The sequence below is a fragment of the Urocitellus parryii genome, chromosome 6 (assembly GCF_045843805.1).
Source record: "Urocitellus parryii isolate mUroPar1 chromosome 6, mUroPar1.hap1, whole genome shotgun sequence".
Classification (NCBI taxonomy): Eukaryota; Metazoa; Chordata; class Mammalia; order Rodentia; family Sciuridae; genus Urocitellus; species Urocitellus parryii.
In genome coordinates this window covers 81,682,536-81,708,005 of record NC_135536.1, presented here as the reverse complement: position 1 = coordinate 81,708,005, position 25,470 = coordinate 81,682,536, and the positions used below count along the sequence as shown (strand labels likewise).

Genomic DNA, 25,470 nt, shown 5'->3' with positions numbered 1-25,470 from the left:
GATTTCAATTATCTAGGACTCAGTGTTAACATCTGTAAAATGGAGATGCTGGCAGGTCCAGGGGTATACTTAGAGTGCTACTTACTACACAAACGTGTACACTTAATGCTTTTGTTACAGATGTGTGAGCTTCTCAGCTATCTCTGCGATTGTGAGCTGCAGCACCGAGTAGAGGCCATCGTGGCATTTGGTGACATTTATGTCTCCAAGCTGCAAGTCAATCAGAAGTTCCGCTATGATGAGCTCATGCAGGCCCTGAACATGTCTGCTGCCCTGACCGCCCGGAAGACCAAGGAGTTCCGCTCACCCCCACAGGAGCAGGTGAGCATCCCTCCTGAGTCACTTCCAGGTCCCATGAGAAAACTCAGCACCCACAGAGCAGGGCCCACAAATCCTTTAAGGTGTCTGGGGTAGCCTCAAAGCTTCCTCTGTGGAAGATTAAAGGAGCTCCTATGGCAGCAGGAGACAGGCCTGGTCCTCTGCAGATTGTGACCGAGCAGTATCTAGGGTGGGATAATAACCTTTTCTACACCGTACTTAGAGCAGGGCTTCCTCCTCCCTACCCTCTTCTCCCTATGCCTTTACTAGCAAGTCAAAAACAGATTGGGATTTGGCTGTCTCCTCAGCAGTGAGCCACCACTCAGAAGAATCTCTGCCAGGGTTCCAGAAGTTACTACCCCTCTTTCAGAGACCAACAGAACATGGCTAATGGGCCCCAACTTATGAGAGCGGTTGCAGTCTTCCTCATCTTACGTGTCCAAACACTCTTGCCCAGTGGGCTGTGCCTTGCTAAGAGCCTCCTCAGCCCCACGAAGTCTGGAGAACCAGATTCAGGACGTGAATCGTCATCTGCCATGTGTCATATTTGTTCTCTGCAGTACCCCACCTGTGCTCAGCCTTACCCAGATGGGAAGGCTTCTTTGAGAAGAACAAAAACCCCAGTGAGAAGCTTCTAAGTGAGGGAGAGACATCTTGTAAAACAATCATTTCCATATATCCTCCTGCTCAGCAGAGCTCTGATACCTGCAGGTTGGTTGGCCACTGCTCTCTAAGTGTCCAAAGGAGAACATAGATCCTTCAGTGAAGAAATTAGTGTGCTGTGTCTGACAAATCTAAGGATATTATATGTATTTAATAAGCAGCCTATTCGTAAGTTGTTAATATAATTACCACTATTTTATATTAATGGCACAACTACAACCTCATCCAATTACTTACCTAATCTGCTTTGCAGAACATAGATATTTATATTGATTTAAAAATTAACCACATATCTTGACTTTAAAAATTCATTTGAATGGTACTAGTCATGCTGTAGAGAAGGCAAAGCCTACCATTCCTATGCTGGACCCAAAAGGAAGAAATTCTTGGGGTTGATTGGACAGATCACTGTGCTGTGCCAAATGCACCCCACATGTGTGGTTTTTCCTATTACCTCCCAAGAAGCACTCTTGAAGACTTTATGAACCTTGCAGGCTGCTTTTAGACTGGCAGCCATGTGGATGTTCCTCATGTCACTGGGCAAATCCTGGTGCTTTTGTGTATCTGTGAATAATGGTAGGACAGATGATCTGGTGGTTACAGCTCTGGCATTAACTTGAGGCTACAGAGCTCCCATTCTGGGTGCTGGGATATTCACTGTGTGGTCTTAGTCACATGATCTCTGTCCCAGTTTCTTTAGCTGCAGTGTGTGAGTAATGTTCATACCTCCCAGGGTTCTTGTGAGGAGCCTATGAGATCATTCATTTAGATTGCTTAGTATTACTTGAGCTGCCATTGGCTTTAGGATCAGAGATGTTTGCATTTGTCTCTTGCCTTGTTCTGTGACCCTCAGTCACATCCCAGTAAGTGAGTTCACATTTTTCTTGCATCTCTTTGACCCAGGCAGCATCACGGCCATCCACCCAACATTCCTCATGGTCCTGGCTCCTGGAAGGACAGTGGTGGCTCCCACCCTTCCTTTCCCCATTCTGCCTCCAGACCTGTCTGCCCTCCACAGGGACTCCATCACCTGCCCCCTCACTTTCTTCTAAACAGTCCTCTGAGAAATCATTTCAGATCTATAACTCAAACTCTTCCTTAACTCATCAAGAGCCCATGTTTGCAATTCTGCAACTATTTCAATACAATAAGCACAGTTGCATTAAAATAGGCTGGAAATCATAAATGAAGAACATGTTATAAAATTTATTACTCATGGGATCATTAATAATATTACTAAATATCAGTAATCATTTGCTGACTACTTTTCTCAAAAAGAATAAAACTGAAAGAACTTGTTTATTTCAAATTTACCACAGATAGTACATTTGTTGCTCAATGTAAGTTTTTATGGACTGATGAGACATAATGGATTAATTATTTGACCAGCAGTTCTTGAATAAAATCACCTAAAGAGATTAATAAAAAAAGATTTCCTGGTCCTGCTTCTAGGGTCTCTAATTGGTAGTTATAGAATGAGGCTCAGGACTTTGCATTTTTAGCTAGCTTTAAGGTAATGCTGATACTGCTGGTTTCGGAATAGAGTAAAAGAAGCATGCTGCTATGAACTTCAGCTGTCTCATCTGCAGCCCACCTTGAGTACTTCTAGAGGGCACCTGCCCATTGTGTTCTCAGTGTAAGATGCGTTTAATGTTATTGAAGGTTATGGAGGATTTAGATCAATTTCAGAGGTTAGTAGTACAGAATCACTTGGAAAATAGGATGCATGGAAATTAGAATTTTTAAAATGGGAATGTTATCTCACAACCTTTGTTGTGAGAAAACAGGGTTTTTAAAATGTTTGTATTAGTGCATTATAATTATACGTAACTGGGGTTCATTTTGAAAAATTCATAAATGCCTCTAACATAATGTACTCCATTTTGGTCTCTAGTACTTCCCCTTTCCCTCCCTCCCTTTCTTCTCCTGCTCTCCTTCCTCTACTCTATTGGTCTTCCTTCTATTTATTGATTTATTTTTAATTTGGTACATTATAGTCATAAAAATGGAATGCATTGTGATATACTCATGTATGCACATAACATAATTTGGTCAACTTCATTTTCCTCCCCTTGAATCCCCTATTTCTACTCTATTGATCTCCCTTCTACTTTTGTAAGATCCCCATTTTTATTCCTTTTTTCTCTCTATCTTCCACATGTGAGCAAAAACATTCAACCCTTGATTTTCTAAATCTAGCTTATTTCACTTACAGTGTTTGCCAGTTTCATCCATTTATCAGAAAATGATATAATTTCACTCAGAAAAAATGGAGGGTTTTTAAAATTCATTTTAATTTTTTATTTATATGGGACAGTGGAATGCATTACAATTCTTATTACACATATAGAGCACAATTTTTCATATTTCTGGTTGTATACAAAGTATATTCCACCAATTCGTATCTTCTTACATGTACTTTGGACAATAATGTCCATCACATTCCACCATCATTTCTAACCCCTCCCTTCCCCTCACATGGGTTTTACTCCCTATATCCAGAGAGTTTTCAGGGTGATGAAGAACACATCCTTGAGGGATATAGCTAAGTGCAAAAGAAGATAAAACTAAGATTAGTCCCATGGTTGTTGGCAAATGAACTGGGCATAGTCAGCTGGTCTTTCGCTTCCAAAAGGACTTCATCAGAGGCCATGACCTGCAGCAGAAAGTTCTGCTCTTTCCAGTTTTCCAGCTTTCAGTTTTATGCCCTGCCGGCAGATGCATCCCAGTGTCCTAAGTGTTCCACCAAATGAAAGGTCTTTCAGTAAAGAAATAACTTTTCTGACTCTGAAGCCACCTTCAGATCTTATATTTATTTAATAAATGATTTATGTGTATATTTTGTTGATATAATATCAGTAATTTAGCATCTTGGGAAAACCACAAAAATGACTTTTCCAACCTATTTACTGGACACTATTTTATTACAGACAACACTTCTACCTACTTCAAAAGAAATGGTTATAGTAGAAGGTTTAAGTAACATTCTTCCTGTTCAATAAAGCTTATGATTTAATAGGTTGTAAACTTTTTTCAACCTAGAAATACATAATAGAGAATATACTCCTTTGCCTGGTTTGGGGGTTATAGTGACCAAAACCAGTAAAATGGACAGTATTGACTCCTATGTCTACAGTCCCTCTAAATGTTCACTGACCTGCACTGTGAACCTGTGGGAAGAAAGCCCAAGTCCAAGAACCTGGGCAGGAAATGAATAGCAGTTTGCCACTAATCTCAGATAGCGTTGCTTTTCATTATTAATGTAGGGCAGCAAAACAAGTATCTAACTTTATCACCAATAGTAATGGCACATCTTTATGTGTGACATACAGTGATTATAATATTGAGAAATGTGATTTACATTCATCATTGCTTCAAGATCACAGAAGAGTGGCTACTAAGTAGCCATCTGAGTTAATAAAGGACATGTATTACTATATCACAGATATGTTTCCTGAGTTTTTGATAAGTGGATTTTAATATCATTATTTCTCTGTAATCCTGCATGTCTTGTTCTATTTATGTAAAAACATTAATCTGGACTTCACAAAACTGTCAGAGGGGCACAAAAGTATTTAAGAATACCTGAGGGTTTGAGGGTGAGGGGTAGTATAAAGGAAAAAAATGCTAAAGTGATTGCAAACATAAACCTATATATCAAAAACAAAAGCCCTATGAACAAAATTAGGAGTTTACTAAAAATGACAAATATATTTGGAATATATATTGCAAAGAACTAAGAACTCGCCAACTAATTTTTAAAAAGATAATTACCCAATAGAAAAATGGAGGAAGAACACAAAAAATTTATAAAATATGAAATAAATTGGTCTTTGTGTGTGAGCAAACGAAGTTCAGCCTCACCAATTAAATGCAAATTAAGACACAGGTATATGATATTTTTCAACCATTAAATTGGTGAAGACTTGAAAATGTGTTACTATAATGGATATGGCAAAGTAATACTCTTGTATAAATTTGGTAATAATACAAATTATTGGGAGCTTTCTGGAGAGCAATTTGGCTCATGTTTATATCAAAGGCCATTAAAATATACAATCTTGCTCTAATCATTTTTCTTCTAGGAGTTTATCCTAAGAAAATTATTATATACAAGCCAAATTATATAAAATGAAGTTCAAAGCAACTTTTAATAAGTACAAAAAATAGACACTTCCTCATATCATAACAGAATAAATTTTATACAAATTATTATCAATAGAATGAAATGTAATGCACCTATTAAAAAATCAGGTTAATCATTTTTACTTTTTGTACCTACAAAGAAATTAAAACTGGTGTAGGGGATGTATTAGAAGATAATAATAAACCCAAATTTCTTAATCTTCATTTACTACTACAAGATTTTATTTTGTAATTTGTGGCTGATTTTTGACACTACTTCATGTGAAAAATATTAGTTTTGATTAAAATTTATTTGAATATGCAAATGTTCCAATAAATTATAAACTTTTAAAAAATCAGGTTAAAAATATTCAAATTAATAAACATAATTTATAGTAAGTGGAAAATATTGTTTTAAAAATGTATATCTAGAGTGTAGTCCCAATCGGTCTGAAGATGTTAACTAAAACACTATCGGTGGTAAAATTGATCCAGTATATTTTTTTCTTTATTCTCTGAATTTTATGCAACTAATGAATTACTTTTACAGTTAGCGAAAATGAAAGTTACTTTTGCATATTGACCCTTTTCACTAAAAATAAAACTTACACAGAGCATTAGGTGTCTAAAGCAGGATCTGAGTTCCCTTGACCAATACTGAGAACCAATTAGCCTTTCATTCTCATCCTCAAAGATCAACATGCTTCTTAACTTTCAACTGGGAGAGAACTGCCCCTGCCCAGAGGAGATCCGGGAGGAACTGTACGACTTCCACGAGGACCTGCTTGCTCACTGTGGTGAGTTGCTGAGAGGCTGGAGCCAAGAGAGTCTGCTCCCCATTCCTTCCTTAGAAAACCCAGGGTGAGGCAGGTGGAGTCATTCTTGATTTTGAATTGCAATATCAGTTGTCAAGAAGTGATTCTATCCAGACTGTGTGGGTCAGAGAAAATATAGGAGGTAACCCTAGCAGAATGTATGCCTGACATTCTTTCTACCTGGAGAAGACTTTCTGGAAATTCAGAGGGAACAGGGTCTGACCCTAGAGAAAGAAGGAAAATAACACATCATCACATACCCCTCACCCAGTTTACGACAGTGATATAGTTGGAACTCTGCTCTCCAGGAGCCCAGATTCTGATCCCTATTTAGCTATTACAGTATACATGGTCAGGGAGGCAGAAACTTCTGCCCTTCAGGATTTTAAGCCAGTGATCCCTATCTTGACACACAGCTGCTGGTTTTAAGTGGCTCTCAACATTTGTGCTGTGTGTACAGGGGTAGATTGAGTAATCTGTGGGTAATTAGCTGAGCTTTTCACTTAAAATAATGCAACGTTAAACTCTTTCTTTCTAGAGATTCTAGAATCCTTTTAAAGTTCAGATTAGTAAAAGTAAAATCCTGGGATTAAAATTACTTGATGTTCTGGTATGTAGGAAGTCATCTTTTAAAAATTTCCCAAAAGGCATAATATAGGTAAATATTCATGGGCAGCCGCCTGGGGTCCTTTTAGAAAGCTCCAGAAGATAAGCAGCAGCATCTTTACATTCTAATACTTGTACTGTTTGTGATTGCACTTTGTCTTTGGCTTGCTAGGGGTTCCCTGGGAAGAAGAAGAGGAGGAAGATGAGGACACTACCTGGGCAGGAAAACTGTGTGCCTTGGTACACAAAATCAGAGGTCCACCCAAGCAAGAGAAGGAGCCACCAACAGAGGAGGAGGAGAGATGCCCTAGTAAGTAATGTGCCTTTTAATCACAGTACTCCCAACTCTCTCTTCTGAGACTTAGGGTAATCGACTCTTTAACAAATATTGTGATGTATATGTGGACTGCTTAAACTCAAAGGAGCTATCTGGGCATTATGCTGATAGTTATTGTTATGTGTTTTGAGCTCTGCCTTTCCTCGGATTGAAGGAACTAACTTCCAGACTCTTTTGAAAGCTAAAAGATGGATTGCTGGGCGCCTGCTCTTCTCTATTTAGAAATGCTTGCAAACAGATTATCTATTCATTTTTCTCTTCTGTTTCTGTAGATTCTCTCTCTTAACCATTGTAATTTTCAGTCAGCTCTCTCTGTGGTTCCTGAGCATGGAAAAAATGCCTCAGTGAGTAAATAAAATAATAGCAGAAAGAGGGTTTGTAAAAGAAATACGAGATGGTTTGTTTTTTTTTGATTATGATGTTGTTAATGAAACATCCTAGAGGGCTTTGGCCTTCTGTGTTTCAGCAATCCTGAGTCTTGTCCAAATTCATTTCTCTAATCTTTATACTGTAGATAGTGCCTACCATTTTGACCTGTGTTGAAACAGGATCATAATTAGTCCTACAGGGCAGTCGACTATCTCTACACTATTAACATTTCAAGAGGAAGATTGTATGAATATTATATAATTAATCTTCTTGCTACATATTCTGCACATTTGTCATTTGTCTAAGAAAGAAGGGCTATCCTAGGTTTAATGCGGTTGCCTCTTATCTTGTTCCCTGTTCCTATCCATCTTGGAAACACTTTCAAATCATGCACTAGAACAATAGACTGTCAGGATATGATCGGCTTGTCTGAAAACACTACTTTGGGGTTCATACATCTTACTGCCCTTTATATTACCCTTTCATCTTTGTCAGACTCTTTTCGAAGGGAACGGGCCCTCACCATTTGTCAGCAGAAGTGTTGAAGCGTCTGGAACAGCGTGTCTAAGGCCTTGGCTCTGGCCCCTTGATCAGTCCTTCCAGTCACCATGGAAAGGGACATGCCAGCAGGATTCTAAAACCACAAGAAAGTGAACTTAGCCTCCCTTTGTGGTTACTGCCAAAGCAGAACTGAAAATAGAGCTGACCCACATGTCTCCTAAGTGACCTGCTGAGAGTCTATTTTTGAAAGTGGATGGTTCCTTCTGACCTTCTTTCTAACAAAGAGCATGTCGTGACTGGATATCATCTAACTCCATTTTGTGTCTGGCAAATGGAGTTAGATGATATCCATATCATCTGCCTCTGTGAGGTCCCTCTCGCTTTCAGGATGGGGTGCAGACTGAGGAGCACATGCTTCACTGACCCTGGGGCCTCAAGCAGACAGACCACAGTATCTGTTTTGATAGAACACGCCCACCAGAGAGCCCACCCCCAAGTGACACCTGTGTCTTCACCCCATGTTGCTTCCTTCCACAGGTGGGAACCATGAAAGTTTCAAGCTTTGTGTCCTAATTGTTCCATCCTAGGGTCTCAGAAATAGTGGGAATGGTCAGGGTGGTAGGGCATGTCTGGTTGTCAGTATATGGGTGCCCTGCTGAATGTTCCAGAGGCATGGATTCCCTCACTCAACTTACATTGTAAGGATAAATAAGCTTTGGGGGCTTATCCACCCACCAAAAATGTTTTTAACTTAATTGAAAGAAGATAATGTTAGAATAAGGGGGTCAAAGTCCTATAAATTATTGATAACTTTATCCATGTTACTGCTTATCTGATTTCTCTTACTCTTGCAATTGATAAAATAACAAATGTAGATAATAATTATGACATTCTCTAGTGAACTGGTAATTGGCCTATGCTCACATAGATTAATTAACTAACAGATGATACTGTTCCTCATCCCTTCACTGTATAGTTCAAGGGGAAAAGACTTAGAAGAATCCAGGGATACTGGCTCATTCATTAGTTATTTCTGTCCATCCTTGGTTCCAGAAAAATTATCTTATGACTCATTGTCACTAGCTCAAGGTAACAACGGTGAGTAAAGGGGTGACTTCACCTTGGGTTTCTGACTCTTTGCCTAGGCCTTCCCCCTGCATCAGGAACCTTGCCAAAGAACTTACCAACATACATATCATAAGCTTCCAACACAAAGACTCATATATAGAATGTTTTTTAAACATCACATCTTTATCTTTCCTTCTACAACTGTGAGGTGAATCACTACTGTGATGCATTGTTTATGGGGATAGTCAAAACCCAACAGAATTCAAAGTTAACAAAGCCAAAGATTTGGACTTGGAGTTTTCAGGAAAGGTAGTGGTGCACCCTCCTGCAGTTTCTCCTCCGTGAGCAGCTGGTATTGGCTACATGACCTGCAGGAGGGAAACTCAACTTGTCCAGGAAGGAGGGATCAAGGACGTTCTAAAACTCATCAGAATTCTGCAAGCTGGTTCCATGTAGCACAGATTTGCCTAAATTAACTCCAAACCATGTTGTCAATGAAAACTTGCAACATTGTCAAAGGCTCCTAAGAATGAAGAAATTAAAAAAAAAATGTTATAGCACCTTACTAAATCACATTGTTTTTATATCTCAATCTAGTAATTCCTAGAAAATCTTCTGCCTATTAAGTCTAGGCCAGTGCTTCTGGCACTCTGCATTTTAAACAGGCTTTCCTTAAATCCAATGCATAGCAATTGAGTTATAAGAAATCAACTATTTCTCTTAAACTGTAAAATTAACAATATGAAAATTGTCTATCAAATTTTACAGGTAAGATTTGGTGCACTGAATGCTTTCCCTGGAGGGAAACATCTCTGTTTCTTCTCAAAGACTATTACCCTCTCAAATAGTGTAAGAGAGGAGAGAGATGGATGTTCCCTAATGTCTTCTGGTCTGCATGCTCAGAGGCCTGTGATAAGCCAGTTCAGGCCTATGAATTGCAGTTCTGCTTTGGGTGCCATTGGTCAATAGCTGGTTTGTAGTGAGCGTGATTGAGTATGTCTGAAGGAGGTGAGCACTCCTCTTTTGTCCTTAGCCCTGTGCTGTATTCATAGAGCACTGACTGTCCTCTAATGCAGACTAGAATCAGAGGTCAGTCCAGAGGTGAGTTTTTACTCATCAAGCTCAAACACTGCTACTTGTAGCAGCTCTGCTCTGTTACTGAATAGCTAGACCAAAATTCTCCTGTAGCTGATTGCAACAGCTTTACTTCTGAGGAAGTGAAAATGTCTACTGTTTACCACCAAAGTAAGTCCTGGGTCTCTGGTAGAAATATGTGTAAAGTAAGATCATTTAATTATGGTGAATGCATCTGAGGGACTCGAGCAGTATTTCTAAGAGATTTCTCTACATTCTTCCCAAATAGGTCTTCCCCAAGATACACTGACACCAACTTCATGAAGCCTTTCTTTCAACTTTATTCTCCTACCTTCTGTTCCAGGCATCTAATGAATTTCTAGTAGGACATATATGATTTTCCTCCTTAGGTGGGATTTTTAAATACCTGTTGTTTTCCTTAATGGGTCTTACTGCCTGCCACGTCTTACTTGGTTCTACATTCAGCTCCATGGCACAAATCTTTTTGCCCTCCAGCTTCATGTTAGTTCACTTGAGGCTCATAAAGATTAAAAGATTGGGACCATGTAGATAAAGGGGGAAATGGGTTTGGATCAGTAGTTCAATATAATCATGAGGTGGAATATAATAAAAGCATAGATAAAATACCGTGGTGGTCAAGGAAGGGGCTAAGCAACTGTCTATAAAGAATCTGCCCAGGTAGATAAAATAAGAAAAGAAGACATTTTGGTTGAAAAAAAATTGATTGTCAAAAACCAAGAGGGAGAAAAGTTCTGGTCATATTCCAGAAATGGCAACAAGTTGAGATTGGCTGAATTCCAAAGGGAAATAGAATGGAACACCATGGGAAAGTAAGATGATGTTTTCGTCAGCTTTACCTCGTTGCTGTGACCAAAATACTGGATGAACAAGTTGAAGTATGAAAAGTTTATTTGGGCTCTGAGTTCAGAGGTGTAGTCCACAGTTGGTCTACTCTGGCTCTGGGCCCAAAGCGAGGCAGAATATCATGGCAGACGGGCATTGCAGAGGAAAGCAGCTCAGGAGTTGGCGGCAGAGAGGGAGGGGGAAGGGACCACAGAGAAGATAAAACCTTCCAGGCTACACCCCCCAGTGACCCACTTCCTCCAACCAATCCCCATGTGCCTGCAGTTGCTACCCAGTTTGTTCATTCAAACGAGGTTACAGTTCTCATAATCTGATCATTTCACCACTGAATATTCCTGCATTAATCAGAGCTTTTGGGGGACACTTCAGATCCAAAGCATAACCAATGGTTAGGATACATGGTGTCTCGGAAAATCAACTGATTGAACTGCCTTGTGTCTTGTAGCGTTTCCTAATTTGTGTTCCATATTTGTGGTACCCACAATATTATAATACTCTGCATTGCAGTTGAAGGAGGGGTTCACATCTGCATGGAACCCACTTTGTCCTATGCATTATCTTAGGCACTTCTGTAAATAATTCTTAACAACATACAGTAGATAATTTTACTCTTATTTTAAAATAATCTGAAGACAAAGTAACTTTCTAAAATCAAAAAGTGGTAGGATAATAAGTCAAACACTTGTCAACCTGAGGCCAATTCTCATGCACATCATTTATGTAATAGCATCTTGTCTCCTGTAAACAATGGCTATGGAAGATTCTTGAGGACTAAACCTTTTAGTTTGCTTGACTACAGTGAGGTAATTATGAGCACAGGACTTTGAAGTGAGGCTGTGTGGTCTTAAATTCTTGCTGTGCCACCTACCTGGAACACTGAACACGTGATAGCTTCTCTGTGCCTCAGTTTTCTCACCTGTAAAATGGACATGTCATGCATACTTTCCTCATTAGGTTGATGTAAGCAGTAAATTAATATGTGCAAAGTACTTAAAAGTGTGCCTGGTGCATCGGGACTCCTTCATTTTTAACTATTTTTGGCTATTTAAATATTGGCAGTCTATCAGGCTCGGATACAGTTTGTTTTAGCAAAATCATCTCTTAAGTAAGGATTTAGTCCTCAAGCACATTTTATAGTCGTTGTCTGCAGCAGAGAGGCACAGAGGCGTATGATGTCAGCAGTGCTCTGGGTGACAGCTATGAGGATTTTATGAGGGAGGTGTGGCAGGTAGGATGATGATTGCCAAAGATTATACATCCTGACCTCTGGAATCTTTGAATGTTAAAAGGCAAGGGAAGATCTAGGTTGCAGGTAGAATTAAGGTTGCTCATCAGCTGACCTTAAAATCAGGAAGTCTCCTGGATTATTGGAGTAAACCCAGAGTAATCACAGGGATCCCTGAAACAAGGTGACAGAAAAGAGCCAGGCTTGAATTTATTTGAGGAAGGGACCATGAGCCAAGGAATGTAGGCATCCTCTGGAAGGTAGGAAGGGCAAGGAAAGGATTCTCCCCCAGAGCCTTCCAGAAGGAGTTCCCCACCACACCTTGACTTCAGCCCAGATCTCAGTCACACTTCTACTTTACAGAATTATAAGATAGTAAATTTGTGGTGTGTTAGGCCACTCAGTCTGCAGTAATTTGTCGTTAGTAGCAATAGAAAATTAACACAAGTGGTGGCAAAAAGGGGGAGGGATTTGAGGGGCCAGAGACAGTAAAGGTGGGGTTGGCATATCTTGACAATCAGAGATGTGAGCAAGAGGGAGGTGTTGCAGAGAGCCTTTATGGCTGATTGATTTCATAAACAGCAGGCTAACTATAGATTCCTGCAAGGTGAGCAAATGCGTTAACAGACCTGGAGACACAGGGTGGCGTGGGCAGAGAAAGCCTTGATTTTGTTTAGCTCCATGGAGGTCACAGGAAGATTGTCCACGCTCCATCTCATTTGCCCTGAAAACCCCACATGGCAGACAAAACAGGCCTCATTTGCCCTACTTAGTGGTGAGGAAATGGAGAACTGAGGCTCTAGGCAACTGACTCAGCTCACAGAGGACAAAACAGGGATCAGGACTTCTTGTGTTTGGCTCCCAGTGAGGCATCTCACGGTGATAGAAGCAAACCAGGTATCCTGCCATGGGTTAATCAATGCCAAGCCCTCTCTCTTTGGCAGCTTGTGTTTTAGGGATAGAGAAGAGAGTTTGATTCTCAGGAGAGAGAAACTCAGACTTATTCAGTGCATCCTCTGTGCTAAGTGCTGTGCTAGACGTATCACGTGACCTCGTGTGATTTTTATCCTCTTGTTAAGAAGCCACCAGGTACCGTGACCCCTAAGGTCTGATTTCACACACTAGGCAAATAATCCTGAGAGGAGCAAAGGAATTTGGACAAGGTCTTTAAACAAATTAAAAATAGGCCAAAATCAGCCATTAGGAAGTCAAACAACAATAAGTGCTGGAGAGGATGCGGGGAAAAGGGCACTCTTGTTCATTGCTGGTGGGACTGCAAATTGGTGCAGCCAATTTGGAAAGCAGTATGGAGATTTCTTGGAAAGCTGGGAATAGAACCACCATTTGACCCAGCTATTCCCCTTCTCGGTCTATTCCCTAAAGCCCTAACAAGAGCATGCTACAGGGACACTGCTACATCGATGTTCATAGCAGCTCAATTCACGATAGCAAGACTGTGGAACCAGCCTAGATGCCCTTCAATAGATGAATGGATAAAAAAAAATGTGGCATTTATATACTATGGAGTATTACTCTGCATTAAAAAATGACAAAATCATAGAATTTGGAGGGAAATGGATGGCATTAGAGCAGATTATGCTAAGCGAAGCTAGTCAATCTTTAAAAAACAAATACCAAATGACTCCTTTGATATAAGGGGAGTAAACAAGGACAGGGTAGGGACGAAGAGCTTGAGAAGAAGATATACATTAAACAGGGATGAGAGGTGGGTGGGAAAGGGAGTGAGAAGGGAAATCGCATGGAAATGGAAGGCGACCCTCAGGGTTATACAAAATGTCATATAAGAGGAAAGGAGGGGCAAGACAAGATAATACAAATGGAAGAAATGATTTACAGTAGAAGGGGTAGAGAGAGAAAAGGGGAGGGGAGGGGAGGGGAGGGGGTACAGTAGAGAATAGGACAGACAGCAGAATACATCAGACACTAGAAAGGCAATAAGTCAATCAATGGAAGGGAAACTGATGTGATACAGCAATCTGTATACGGGGTAAAAGCGGGAGTTCATAATCCACGTGAATCAACCGTGTAATATGATGTATTAAGAACTATGTAATGTTATGAACGACCAATAAAAAAAAAAAATCAAAAAAAAAAAATAGGCCAAAATGTGAATTGTGTTCCATATCCAGAGCCTGTGCACTTCCTAGAAACTATGTAGGGATGCCGGGGAAAGGACAGTGGGTGGAGGGAAGGGATGGGAACACAGGTATTCAGGGTACCAGGCTGGTAGTTTGGCCTCCTAATCAGTTTTTGCTCCATACCGAATGGACATAGAAACTAAAAACCATATGATTACTTTCCCAGCAGGGTGGAGACGGAGGTCTCAGACTCTGTGTCCTTTGTGGGTCCCTCTCTGCACCAATTTCATTTAGGGTTTTCCCTCCTATCAGCAAACAGCATCCATCCACCCTCGCTGCTCTTTTCCCCATCATCTTTGGTCATTTAATCCCCTACACATTTTCAGAAAGTGATTGTGAAGCTGGTTGACTGGTTTCAGAAACAACAGGCTAATTATCTCCTTTTGATGGATGAGCCCCTGGGGAGCTGTAGAGAGGGCTGGGAGGATCCAGCTGGAGCCCAGAGCCCAGCTTTGCCCGGTGGCTCATGGGCTGCTGTGACAGGGAATGTCCGGCTGGCTGGGCAACTGTCCTGCAGCAAAGCATTTTCTTGTACTCTTGTCCCCATCGTTACAGGTAGGAGGCTTTGTCCAAGAGAAAGCCATTTAGGGAGGGAAATTTAGGAACAGATTTTTCAGGAATATCCAAAAGTCACACCACTAAGACAGTCTGTCCTAGAACCGGGATCAAGGACAGCCAGGCTAGTACGACCAGGATGAGTTTGTGGGGTCCATGACCCATTGCAGACCGAGTCAGGAATCTCTAAATCCTGTGGATCTTCTCCCGTGGCCACCTCAGTAGACCACCTGTTTCCAAGAACAATTTTTTTTTTCTATTCAGTTGAATTAAAGTATTTCTTTACCTAAAGAAACACTTTACCAACATTGTTAGGGAAATTTGGTTTCTACTAGTCTGTCTTTTCTGTTCTTAGGTGATGGGTGAGAGGCTTGAATGATATTCATGGACAGTATTTAATACAGAATCTGAAGCATGGGAGACTCTTTAATAAGCACTGGCTACCATTATTACACGGAGTGAGATATCCCTTCCGGGAGCTTGAACTTGTACCTTATTCCTCAGCTAAGGAAGCCAGTATAGAAGAAAACAAGCATACAAGTACCCAAATTAAGTACCCAGCTCAGCTGTGTTCTGCTTTCTGTGCAGCCTTGGGGAACAGGTGTCTGACAGTTCACTGTGCCCTAATGACACAGTAAGTGGAGGAGCTCTTTCTTGTCATCAGGCACAGTGCTCCAGGTTGTCTTCACAAGCATTTCATGTCAGAGAACCTTGCCACTGGGTTCTCAGTTATCCCTCCAGCATCCTCCTCCTCCTCTTGAAACAGGGCAGATTTGTTCCCCCTACAGAGACTGGGCCACAGAGGCCCTGGGGAAACATGGGGGAAATTAGAATGATGGATTTTCCAAAAGTCTCCTTGGGGAGCCAATGGATTTAACTTTCTCCATGACCTCCACTGCTAATAAGTAGTAGATATCTGGCCACTTTGTAATTTTGGCCTCCAGGAAGCTCTGGGACACACAGTGCGGAGGGCATGAGGCCGCCTTCCGCAAGTCTCCCCAGCTAAATCTGGAGAGACTTATACCAATGTGACCCTGATATAGGAAGTTTCCTTTCTCCCCCAGCAATCAGGACAGTCATCAAAAAGGCCACAGCTCACCACCCCCAGGTCAGTGATTAGTGGTGTGCAGTGATGCTTTGATAATGGCCACTTGTGGCAGTCAGGAACCACTAGAATTTTGAGATTTTATTTCTTCAACTTCAGGTTTTATTCTTAGGGAAAGCAAAAGGAGTAATATTGAGATAGGGCATTAAAACATGGTGGTAAAATTCTTGGTGCTTGTCTCACTCAGTGAGGACATAGGCTTTCATTTACCATTTTAATAATTTTTTACAATTCATTCAAGAGCTCAGCAGCTCAGATAGACATAGAGTCTTAGAATATTAGATCAAAAGCAATATGACTTCATAGAAGTAGACACAGAGAAGTAAAGTTACTTCTCCATGGTCACACAGCCAGAGCTAAGACAAAACACCCTAGTGCCCTGCCTGGTACTCTTGTTACTATATCACCCTTTTATTCATTTTCTTCAAGAGGAATTTTATAGGCTAATATCATTTTATTGGTAAAGAAATTGAGGCTCTGGGAAAATGAGCAATCTGAGCATCAAAAAAAGAGCTAAAGCTATTGAAGTTTCAGGACTTTATTTCTGAATCTATTTCATAGTTTATTAAGAGAGAATCTAGACAGCATGCATAATATAAATTTAAAGCATTAACAAAGATAACTATTTTCCTTGAATTTTATGAAGGTAAGCAGCTCTACAATGGTAAAAGTGGATTCTGGCAGAATAGGTTTGAATCCTAGCTCTGCTCTTTACTAATGTTAGGCAAGTTTCTTAGCCTCTGTATATTTCCATTTCCTTGAATATAAAAGGAGAATAATAATAGTACGTACCTCATGGGATGTGGTGAGGTAATCTAAGGATTAAATAAAATATTGCTCAGTTTAGTGTTCCGATGCTTGGAAGTTTACATACATCTCGGCTTCTGAGCTAAGTTTATGATGCGTAAGTCATAAGAATTTCATTCATCATTTCAGGTGCTTTTAGCAAAACAAGCAGCAGAAAACCCATTTCACACAGAGTAGCCAGTAAAGGACTTCATTAACTGACAAACCTGTGGGTTTTGAGATGGAGCCAGCCACTAAGACGAGTTGATCCAGTGGCTGTGCTCACTTTCCTCATGTCTTATTGTCCCACATTCCTGCTCTGTCCCCAGATTAGCAGTAATACAGAGGCTGAGTTTCTTGGCCTCATCTCCATCCACTACACAAGGGAAAACCAAGTTTCTCCTGCTCTGGTGTTCCAAGCAAAGATCCTGAGATCATGTTTGACTGGAGAACTTGGTCACAGGCTAACCTGTGCACCAAAGAGTGTGACCTAGAACACAACGTGCTGGAGGCCCTAAGTCCACAGAGCCCACCTTCAGCATGGAGCTGGGTCCCCGAGGAACGTGGGCCATAAGGTGGACAAGTAACCTGTACAAAACCAGGATCCTGTTAAGAAGGAAGGAAAAAAAGAGGCCCAGGTATGTGCTCAGTGTGATTCATTATGCCGAGTGGTTATCATCTTCAGCATCATTAATTTATTCAGTAGTTTATGTTGAGGTGGATCCAGTAACAGCTCTTCATGTCCAGAGGAAGAATAGAGGCAAAGTGTGTTAGGGAAACTAAAGACCATGCTGTCTGGATCTGTGCTGTGACCCCTTGGCCCACAGGTTTACCTCGGTTCTCTCTCAGCTCTGGGACCGATGTTGGCAGACCTCAGTTGTATCAGCAGACCAGTCAGATTTTCAGCTTCAGAAGAATAAAATACCTCCATGCAGGACTTACTATGGGATGGGAGATGGGAGTTTCCTAATTGCTGCTCAAATAAATGACTGTCAGCCTGGTGGTGCCACAGACAACACAAATTTGTTGCCTTAAGGTTCTGGAGGTCACAAGTCTACACAGTAGGAATGCAATCCTTCTGGAGCTTCGGAAGGAAAACCCTGCTCACTTTTCCCAGCTTCTAGAGGACTCCTGCACGCTTTGCCTAGCCAGTGGTGGCCTCCTGTCTGACTTCTGCCTCTGTGGTTCCAAGTCCTCCTCTGACTCTCTTCGCCTCCTTCTATAAGGACACTTGTGATTAATTGAGTCCAAGGTGATCCACAGCCAATCTCCTTATCTCAAGATCCTTAACTCAGTTACATCCGCAGAGTCCCTTTTGCTGTGTAAGGCAACATGTTCATAGATACCAGGATTTAGGACATGGACGTCTTTGGGGGAGTTATTATTCAGCCTACCACAGGGATGAAGAAAGCAAATGTCAAAATGTACTCGTTCTTTGCACTTAGAAATGATCTACCACCTGTTCATGCCTCCAGAGCAGTTACAGCATCTCACAAGCTGACTGTTTAATCACCTAAAATTTAAAAATAAGTGTACATAATTTAGATGCACATAATTATTTTTCATTTCCCATTGTAATGTGAACATTATAAATTGCTTTCTAAGTTTAACCTAAAAGCACAGTGCAATTTTGTTTGCTGTCTGTTTCCAAATGTAATTGGAGGACTTTTCTTCCAAACTGACCCAGATTTAAAGGCACTCACAGAGATGTAACACCAGTACAGGTGTGGGATCTATGAGCTGCGGGGATCTGCTTTGCCAGTGACCAATACCTACTCTTTGATAGGAAGTATGTACTTGATGGCCACTTGACTTTTGATCTAAATTTGGAGGAGAAAAGAAAAGTTTCTTTCCAGACCCCTTGAGCCTAAAAATGTAAACCTGAACCATGAAAATAAATGACCCTCCTTTGATGGTACTTGGCATTGGAAAGCTGGTAAACTGACCATTCAAAAGGGAGTGGACAACTGTAGCAGGTGACTCTACAGTGTTTTCCTTGTAAGGGCCACACACTGCATGCCTGAGTATCTGAGGTCAGAGGAGATTATAAAATGACCAGTGGAAGGAAGTGAACAGTTAAACAAGGGGAAAAAACCTGGACCCCCAACCAATTACTTAGCCTAGCTCAAATACGAAGACACTCAAATCCTCCTGTCATTTTACATTTTACATTTCTGACTAGTCCAGAAATCAGGAAGTGAAATAGCTATTTTTTTTAAGTATCCCGCAGGCATCAAGTACTCCTAAACAATATAGTGCCTTAGACGTATTTCTATTCCAAGTTTAGCTTAAATAATCATTTAAAATATTGCTTTTAGATTGTATATTTGATATAATTGCCTAAATGCAACTGTCGGTAATTACAGTAATTGCAAAAATGGAGTGAGATAGAATGTTAATAATAACCTCATAAATGGAGTCATTTGTAATTATCAAGGAATCCATGTACATGACTAGCTTCCCTGAGACATTCTGTTTGAGGATTTGCTTCATTTTTTTATTAGAAAACAAATGCTGGGTTGCATGTCTTTTTTTTTCCATTTTGAAATGAACATTATAGCTTTCTAAAGCATCCATCTGACATACTCAACAGAGCCTGTTCTTTAAAATTTTTTATTTGTTTTTTTTTTAGTTATACCTGACAGTAGAATGTATTCTGACATATCATACATACATACATGGAGTATATCGTCCCATTTTTGTGGTTGTACATGATGTGGTTTTACACTGGTTGTGTATTCATATATGAACATAGGAAAGTTATGTCTGATTCATTCAACTATCTATTCCATTCCCATACCCCCTTACTTCCCTCTGCTGCCCTTTGTCCAATCCAGTGAACCTCCCCACATCCCTGCCCTCCCCCCCCCAGCCTAATATAAGTCAGCATCTGCATATCGGAGAGAACATTTGGCCTTTGGTGTTTTGGAATTGCATTACTTCACATAGCATGATAGCCATAAAGAACACTGAAATTATGGTATTTGCTGGTAAATGGATGGAACTGGAGACTGAGTAATATTCTATTGTGTATATATACCACATTTTCTTTATCTGGTCATCTGTTAAAGGCCACCTAGGTTGGTTCCATAGCTTAACTATTGTGAATTGAGCTGCAATAAATGTTGATGAGTCTGTGTCACTGTAGTGTGCTGATTTTAAATACTTTGTGTATATGCTGAGAAGTAGGATAACTGGGTCAAATGGTGGTTCCATTCCAAGTTTTCTGAGGACTCTCCAAACTGCTTTTCAGAGTGATTGCACCAATTTGCAGTCCCACCAGCAATGTATTGAATCTACCTTTTCCCCCACATCCTTGCCAACATTTGTTGTTACTTGTATTTTTGATCATTGCCATTCCGACTGGGGTGAAATGAAAACTCAGTGTAGTTTCAATTGCATTTCCCTAATTCCTAGTGATGTTGAACATTTTTTCATCTATTCACTGACCATTTGTATTTCTTTTTCTGTGAAGTGCCTGTTCAGTTCCTTTGTGCATTTATTGATTGGGTTATTTGGTTTTTTGTTGTTGTTGTTGTTTTTGGTGTGTGTGTGTGTGTGTGTGTGTGTGAACTGTTTTGAGTTCTTTAAATGTTCTCGAGATTAATGTTCTTTCTGAGGTGCAGGTGGGATCATTTTTTCTCCTATTTTGTAGGCACTCTCTTCACTTTCTTGATTGTTTCCTTTGCTGTGAAGAAGCTTTTTAGTTTAATGTATTAATCCCATTTATTGATTCTTGATTTTACTTCTTGCACTTAAGGAGTCTTGTTGAGGAATTTGGTTCCTAAGCCAACATGATAGAGATTTGGGCCTACTTTTTCTTCTAGTAGGTGCAGGGTCTCTGGTCTAATGCCTAGGTCCTTGATCCACTTTGAGTTTTGTGCAGGATAAGAGAGGGGAGTCTAATTTTATTTTGTTACATATGGGTTTCCAATTTTTCTAGCACCATTTGTTGAAGAGGCTATCTTTTCTCCAATGTATGTTTAGGGTGCCTTTGCTTAGTATGAGATAACTATATTTATATGGGTTTGTCTCTATGTCTTCTGACTGTACCATTGGTCTTCATGTCAGTATTGGTGCTAATACCATGCCATTTTTGTTACTATAGCTCTGTAGTATAATTTAAGTTCTGGTATTGTAATGCCTCCTGCTTTACTTTTCTTGCTGAGGATTGTTTTGGCTACTCTGGGCTTCTTATTTTTCCAAATGAATTTCATGACTGTTTTTTCTATTTCTATGAAGAACGTCATCAGAACCTTAACAGGAGTTGCACTAAATCTGTACAGCACTTTTGGTGATATGGCTGTTTTGACAATATTAATTCTGCCTAAGAACATGGGAGATCTTTCCATCTTCTAAGGTCTTCTTCAATTTCTTTCTTTAGTGTTCTGTAATTTTTATTATAAATGTTTCTCACCTCTTTTGTTAGCTTGATTCCCCATTTTTTTTTTAGGCTATTGTAAATAGGATAGTTTTTCTGATTTCTTTTTCAGGTGATTCATCACTGATGTATAGTAATGCAATTGATTGATGTGTGTTAATTTTATATCCTGCTGCTTTGCTGAATTCATTATGAGTTCTAGAAGTTTTCTAGTGAAGTTTTTTTGGGTCTTCTAAAAATAGAATCATGTCAGCAAATTGGGCAGTTTGATTTCTTCTTTTCCTATTCATATCACTTTAATTTCTTTTATCTGTCTAATTGCTCTGGCTAGAGTTTTCAGGACTATGTTAAATAGAAGTCGTGAAAGAGGGCATCCCTGTTTTGTTCCACTTTTAGAGAGAATGCTTACAATTTTTCTCCATTTAGAATGATGTTGACCTTGCATTTAGTATATATAACTTTTACAATGTTGAGGTATGTTTCTATAATCCATAGTTCTCCTAGTGTTTTCAACATGAATGGATACAGTATTTTGTCAAATAATTTTTCTGTATCTATTTAGATAATCATGTGATTCTTGTCTTTAGGTCTATTGATGTAATAAATTACATTTATTGATTTCCATATGTTGAACCTACCTTGCATCCCTGGGATGAACCCCATTTGATCATGATACACTATTTTCTTAACATGTTTTTGTATGTAATTTGCCAGGATTCTATTAAGAATTTTTTCATATGTGTTCCATCAGGGATTTGGGTCTGAAATTTTCTTTCCTTTATGTGTCTTTGTCTTTGTTTTCATATCAGAATGATATTAGCTTCATAAAAATGAGTTTGGAAGGGTTCCCTCATTTTCTATTTCATGGAATAATTTAGGAGGATTGGTGTTCTTTGAAGGTCTTATAGAACTTGGCAGAGAATCCATCTGGTCCTGGGGTTTTCTTTCTTAGTAGACTTTTGATGGTGTTTTATATGTCCTTCTGAATCAATTTGGGTAGGCCATATGTCTCTAGAAATTTGTCAACATCTTCAAGACTTTCTATATTACTAGAGTGTAAATTTTCATAATTGTTTCTGATTATCATCTGTATTTCAGTAGTGTCTGTTGTGCTATTTCTTTTTCATCACATATTTAGTAATGTGACACTTCTCCCCCTCCCCCAAGGGTTGATCAATCTTATTTATTTACTCAATTTTTTAGATTGTTTCTTTTGTTTCAATTTCTTGATTTCAGCTCTGATTTTAATTATTTCCTGTTTTCTACTGCTTTTGGTGTTGATTTGTTCTTTTTATAGGGCTTTGAGATGTAGTGTTACATTATTTGTTGAATTTCTAACTCCTTTAATGAGTGAACTCAATGCAATGAACTTTCCTCTTAGCACTGCCTTCTTAGTGTCCTAGAGATTTTGATATGTTGTATTGCTATTCTCATTTACCGTTAAGTATTTTTTTAATTTCATCCCTGATTTCTTCTGCTATCCATCAGTCATTCAATAGCATATTATTTACCCTTCAGATATTAGAATAGCTTCTATTTTTTATCTTATCATTGATTTCTAGTTTCATTCCATTATTATCTAATAAAATGCAAGATATTATCTCTTTTTTAAAAAAATTGCGTGAGTTGCTTTGTAGCCTAAAATATATTATATTTTAGAAGAAGTATCCATGTGCTGCTGAGAAGAAAGTGTATTCAGACATTGATGGACGAATTATTCTATATATGTCTGTTAAGTCTAAATTATTAATTTTATTTTTAGTTCTATAGCTTCTTTATTTAGTTTTAGTTTGGAAGATCTATTCAGTGGTGAGAGAGGTGGGCTAAAGTCACCCAGTGTTATTTTATTGTGGTCTATTTGATTCTTGAAATCAAGAAGGGTTTCTTGATGTACATAGATGTTCCATTGTTTGGGGCATAAATATTTACAATTGTTAGGTCTTGTTGATGCATAACTCCCTTAAGCAGTATGAATGTCCTTCTTTATCCCTTCTGATTATCTTTGGCTTGAAGTTCACTTTAACTGATATGAGGATAGAAACCCCTTCTTGTTTATGAGATCCATGTGAGTGATAAGTTTTTTTTTCCCATTTTTCACCTTCAGTTTGCCTATGAGGTGAGTCTCTTGGAGACAGCATGTTGTTGGATCTTGTTTTCTAATCCAATCTGCCAGCCTATGACTTTTGTTTGAGTTTAGGCCATTTACATCCAATGTTGTTATTGAGATATCATTTTTGTTCCCTGTCACTTGATTTATTTCTGGTTTTTGTTTGAGTTAGTTTCTCCTTTGACTATTCTTCTCTGTAGTTCTTTTCTTAACTGGTTTTCACTTTTATTTTTCATTTCTTCTTCATGAAATATATTGAGTATGTTTTGTAGATCAGGCTTTCTAGTTGTGAATTCTTTTAAGTTTTGTTTATTGTAGAAGGTTTTTATTACATTGCCATTTCTGAAGCTTAATTTTGCTGGGTATGGTATTCTTGGCTAGAATCCATTTTCTCTCAGACCTTGGTATATATTATTCCAAGAACTCCTAGCTTTGAAGGTCTGGGTTGAGAAATCAAATGAGATCCAGATTAGCTACCCTCTAAAGGTGACTTCTTATTTTTCTCTGGCACCTTTAAAATTCTATCCTCATTCTGTATATTAGGTATTTTCATAATAATGTACCTTGGTGTGAGTTGGTTGTAATTTTGTATATTTGGGTCTTACAAGCCTCCTGTATCTGATTTTCCATTTCTTTTTTTTAGGTTTGGGAAATTTTAAGATATTACTTCGTTGAAAAGATTATGCATTCCTTTTCTCCGAGCTTCATCTATCCCAACAAATCTTAAATTTGGTCTTTTCAGATCATCCAGATCATCCCATATTTCTTGGAAGTTCTGTTCATGGTCTCTTTACATGGTCAACTTTATTTTCAAGATTATATATTTTGTCTTCATTGTCTGAAACTCCAAGTGGTCTGGTCTGCTGGTGATGCTTTCCATTGCATTTTTAATTTGTTTTATTGATTTCTTCACTTCAAGAATTTCTGCTTGAGTTTTTTTTTTCCTTCAGAATCTCTTTATTGAAGTGCTCTTTCATATCCTGTATTTTCTCTCTGATATCACTCCTTATTTTATCCTTTACCTCATGGGTCAGTTTAACTATGTGCATTCTAACATAGCACATTCTCAGACATTTCTTCCAATGCGTGGTGATGGATTCTGTTATTGAAATATCTTGGTTTGTTTGGGGTAATTTGTTTCCTTGTTTTTTCACTGTAGACTTACAGAGTCCCTTAAGGTTTTCAGTACCTTACCATTTAAGGGGAGAGAAATAATAACAACAACCAATGCAAACAATATACAGCATTAAACCAAATAGTTCCTGCTATGACATCTACGATGTCGTCACAAAAAAACAGAAATGATAAGTTATTGCCTATAATAAAAACAGTAAGTTTGCAAATGGTTTAATAATTTCAAATGGTGGACAGGGAGAGAATAGAAGTGATGTAGGATGTGAGAATAATGAAGGAAAAAGAGGACAGAAATAAAAAAGGAAGAGTGAAAGAGAGAATGAGATTGGCTATTAGCAGAAGAAAAGAGAAAGATTTGAGGGAAATATATAAGTGAGAGAAAAATATATAAACATTTTAAAAATTAAAAAATCAAAGAATACAAAACAGAACTGAAATATACTAATCAAATTTCCTAGTCCTTAAAAAAACTGATCCATGAAAAACAACCAATTTCAAAGTGGCAGAAATAAAAAACAAATATGAGTACATATACATGTCCATGAACCATTAAGGTCACATATATAAGCTAAGAAAAGAAAGAAGAAAAAAAGATCTCAAAATTTAAAGAATTGTTTCCATTGCAGTTAAAATATACTCAGCTTCCCTTCTCAGCAGTTAAGTGGGGTTGTCTAGAATATGATGCTTGGTCCACCTTCAGAGCAAGGTTGCTAGAGTGAGAGAGGTAATCAAGTAGGGGGACCTTGAGGAGGCAGGGTTTAAGTTTAGGTAGGCTCCAGGCTCATCACTAGATGCCATCTGGTCTGGAGACTCTAAATCAATGCACCTCCAGAACCCAGCAATTGCCAGTCCATGTTGGATGGCTACACCCTAGGATCTCCCCTGGGTTCCATCTTGTGGTGGAGGAGCAAATTCTTAGTCCATGAGGTCACCTGCGGACCCCAACTTTCCTGGTCTCTGTTTAAGGCTGCAAACTTGGTCTCTCCCACCTCTGCCCCTTAGAATTCTCAGCCAAACACTTCTTTCCCAGCCAGTCCTGCAAGCAGCCAGATTAGAGGGAGAGGAAGAGAGTCCAGTGGTTTTCCATGACCAGTTGTCCCCCAAAAGGGCCTTTTTGAAATGCCCCTCAATGAGTATGAAAATTCTGGAATTGTCCCAGTTCTGCCAAAATATCCTCAGTACATATGGTGGAGGTTCCAGGTGGGGTCACATGGACCTGTATATGCAAGAGGCAGGGCCATACATGTGGCCAGCAGT

The 25,470-nt window shown here is 39.2% G+C and overlaps 1 protein-coding gene across 1 annotated transcript in view; it reads left to right on the top strand.

The window, feature by feature from the left end:
- Ryr3 (ryanodine receptor 3) overlaps window positions 1-25,470 on the top strand; it is a 364,780-nt gene that overhangs the window by 179,016 nt on the left and 160,294 nt on the right. The window contains exons 36-38 of the mRNA XM_026390365.2: window positions 121-321; window positions 5,801-5,903; window positions 6,700-6,837. Of these exons, the coding sequence (XP_026246150.2) occupies window positions 121-321; window positions 5,801-5,903; window positions 6,700-6,837 (442 nt within the window). The remainder of the gene's footprint in view (window positions 1-120; window positions 322-5,800; window positions 5,904-6,699; window positions 6,838-25,470) is intronic.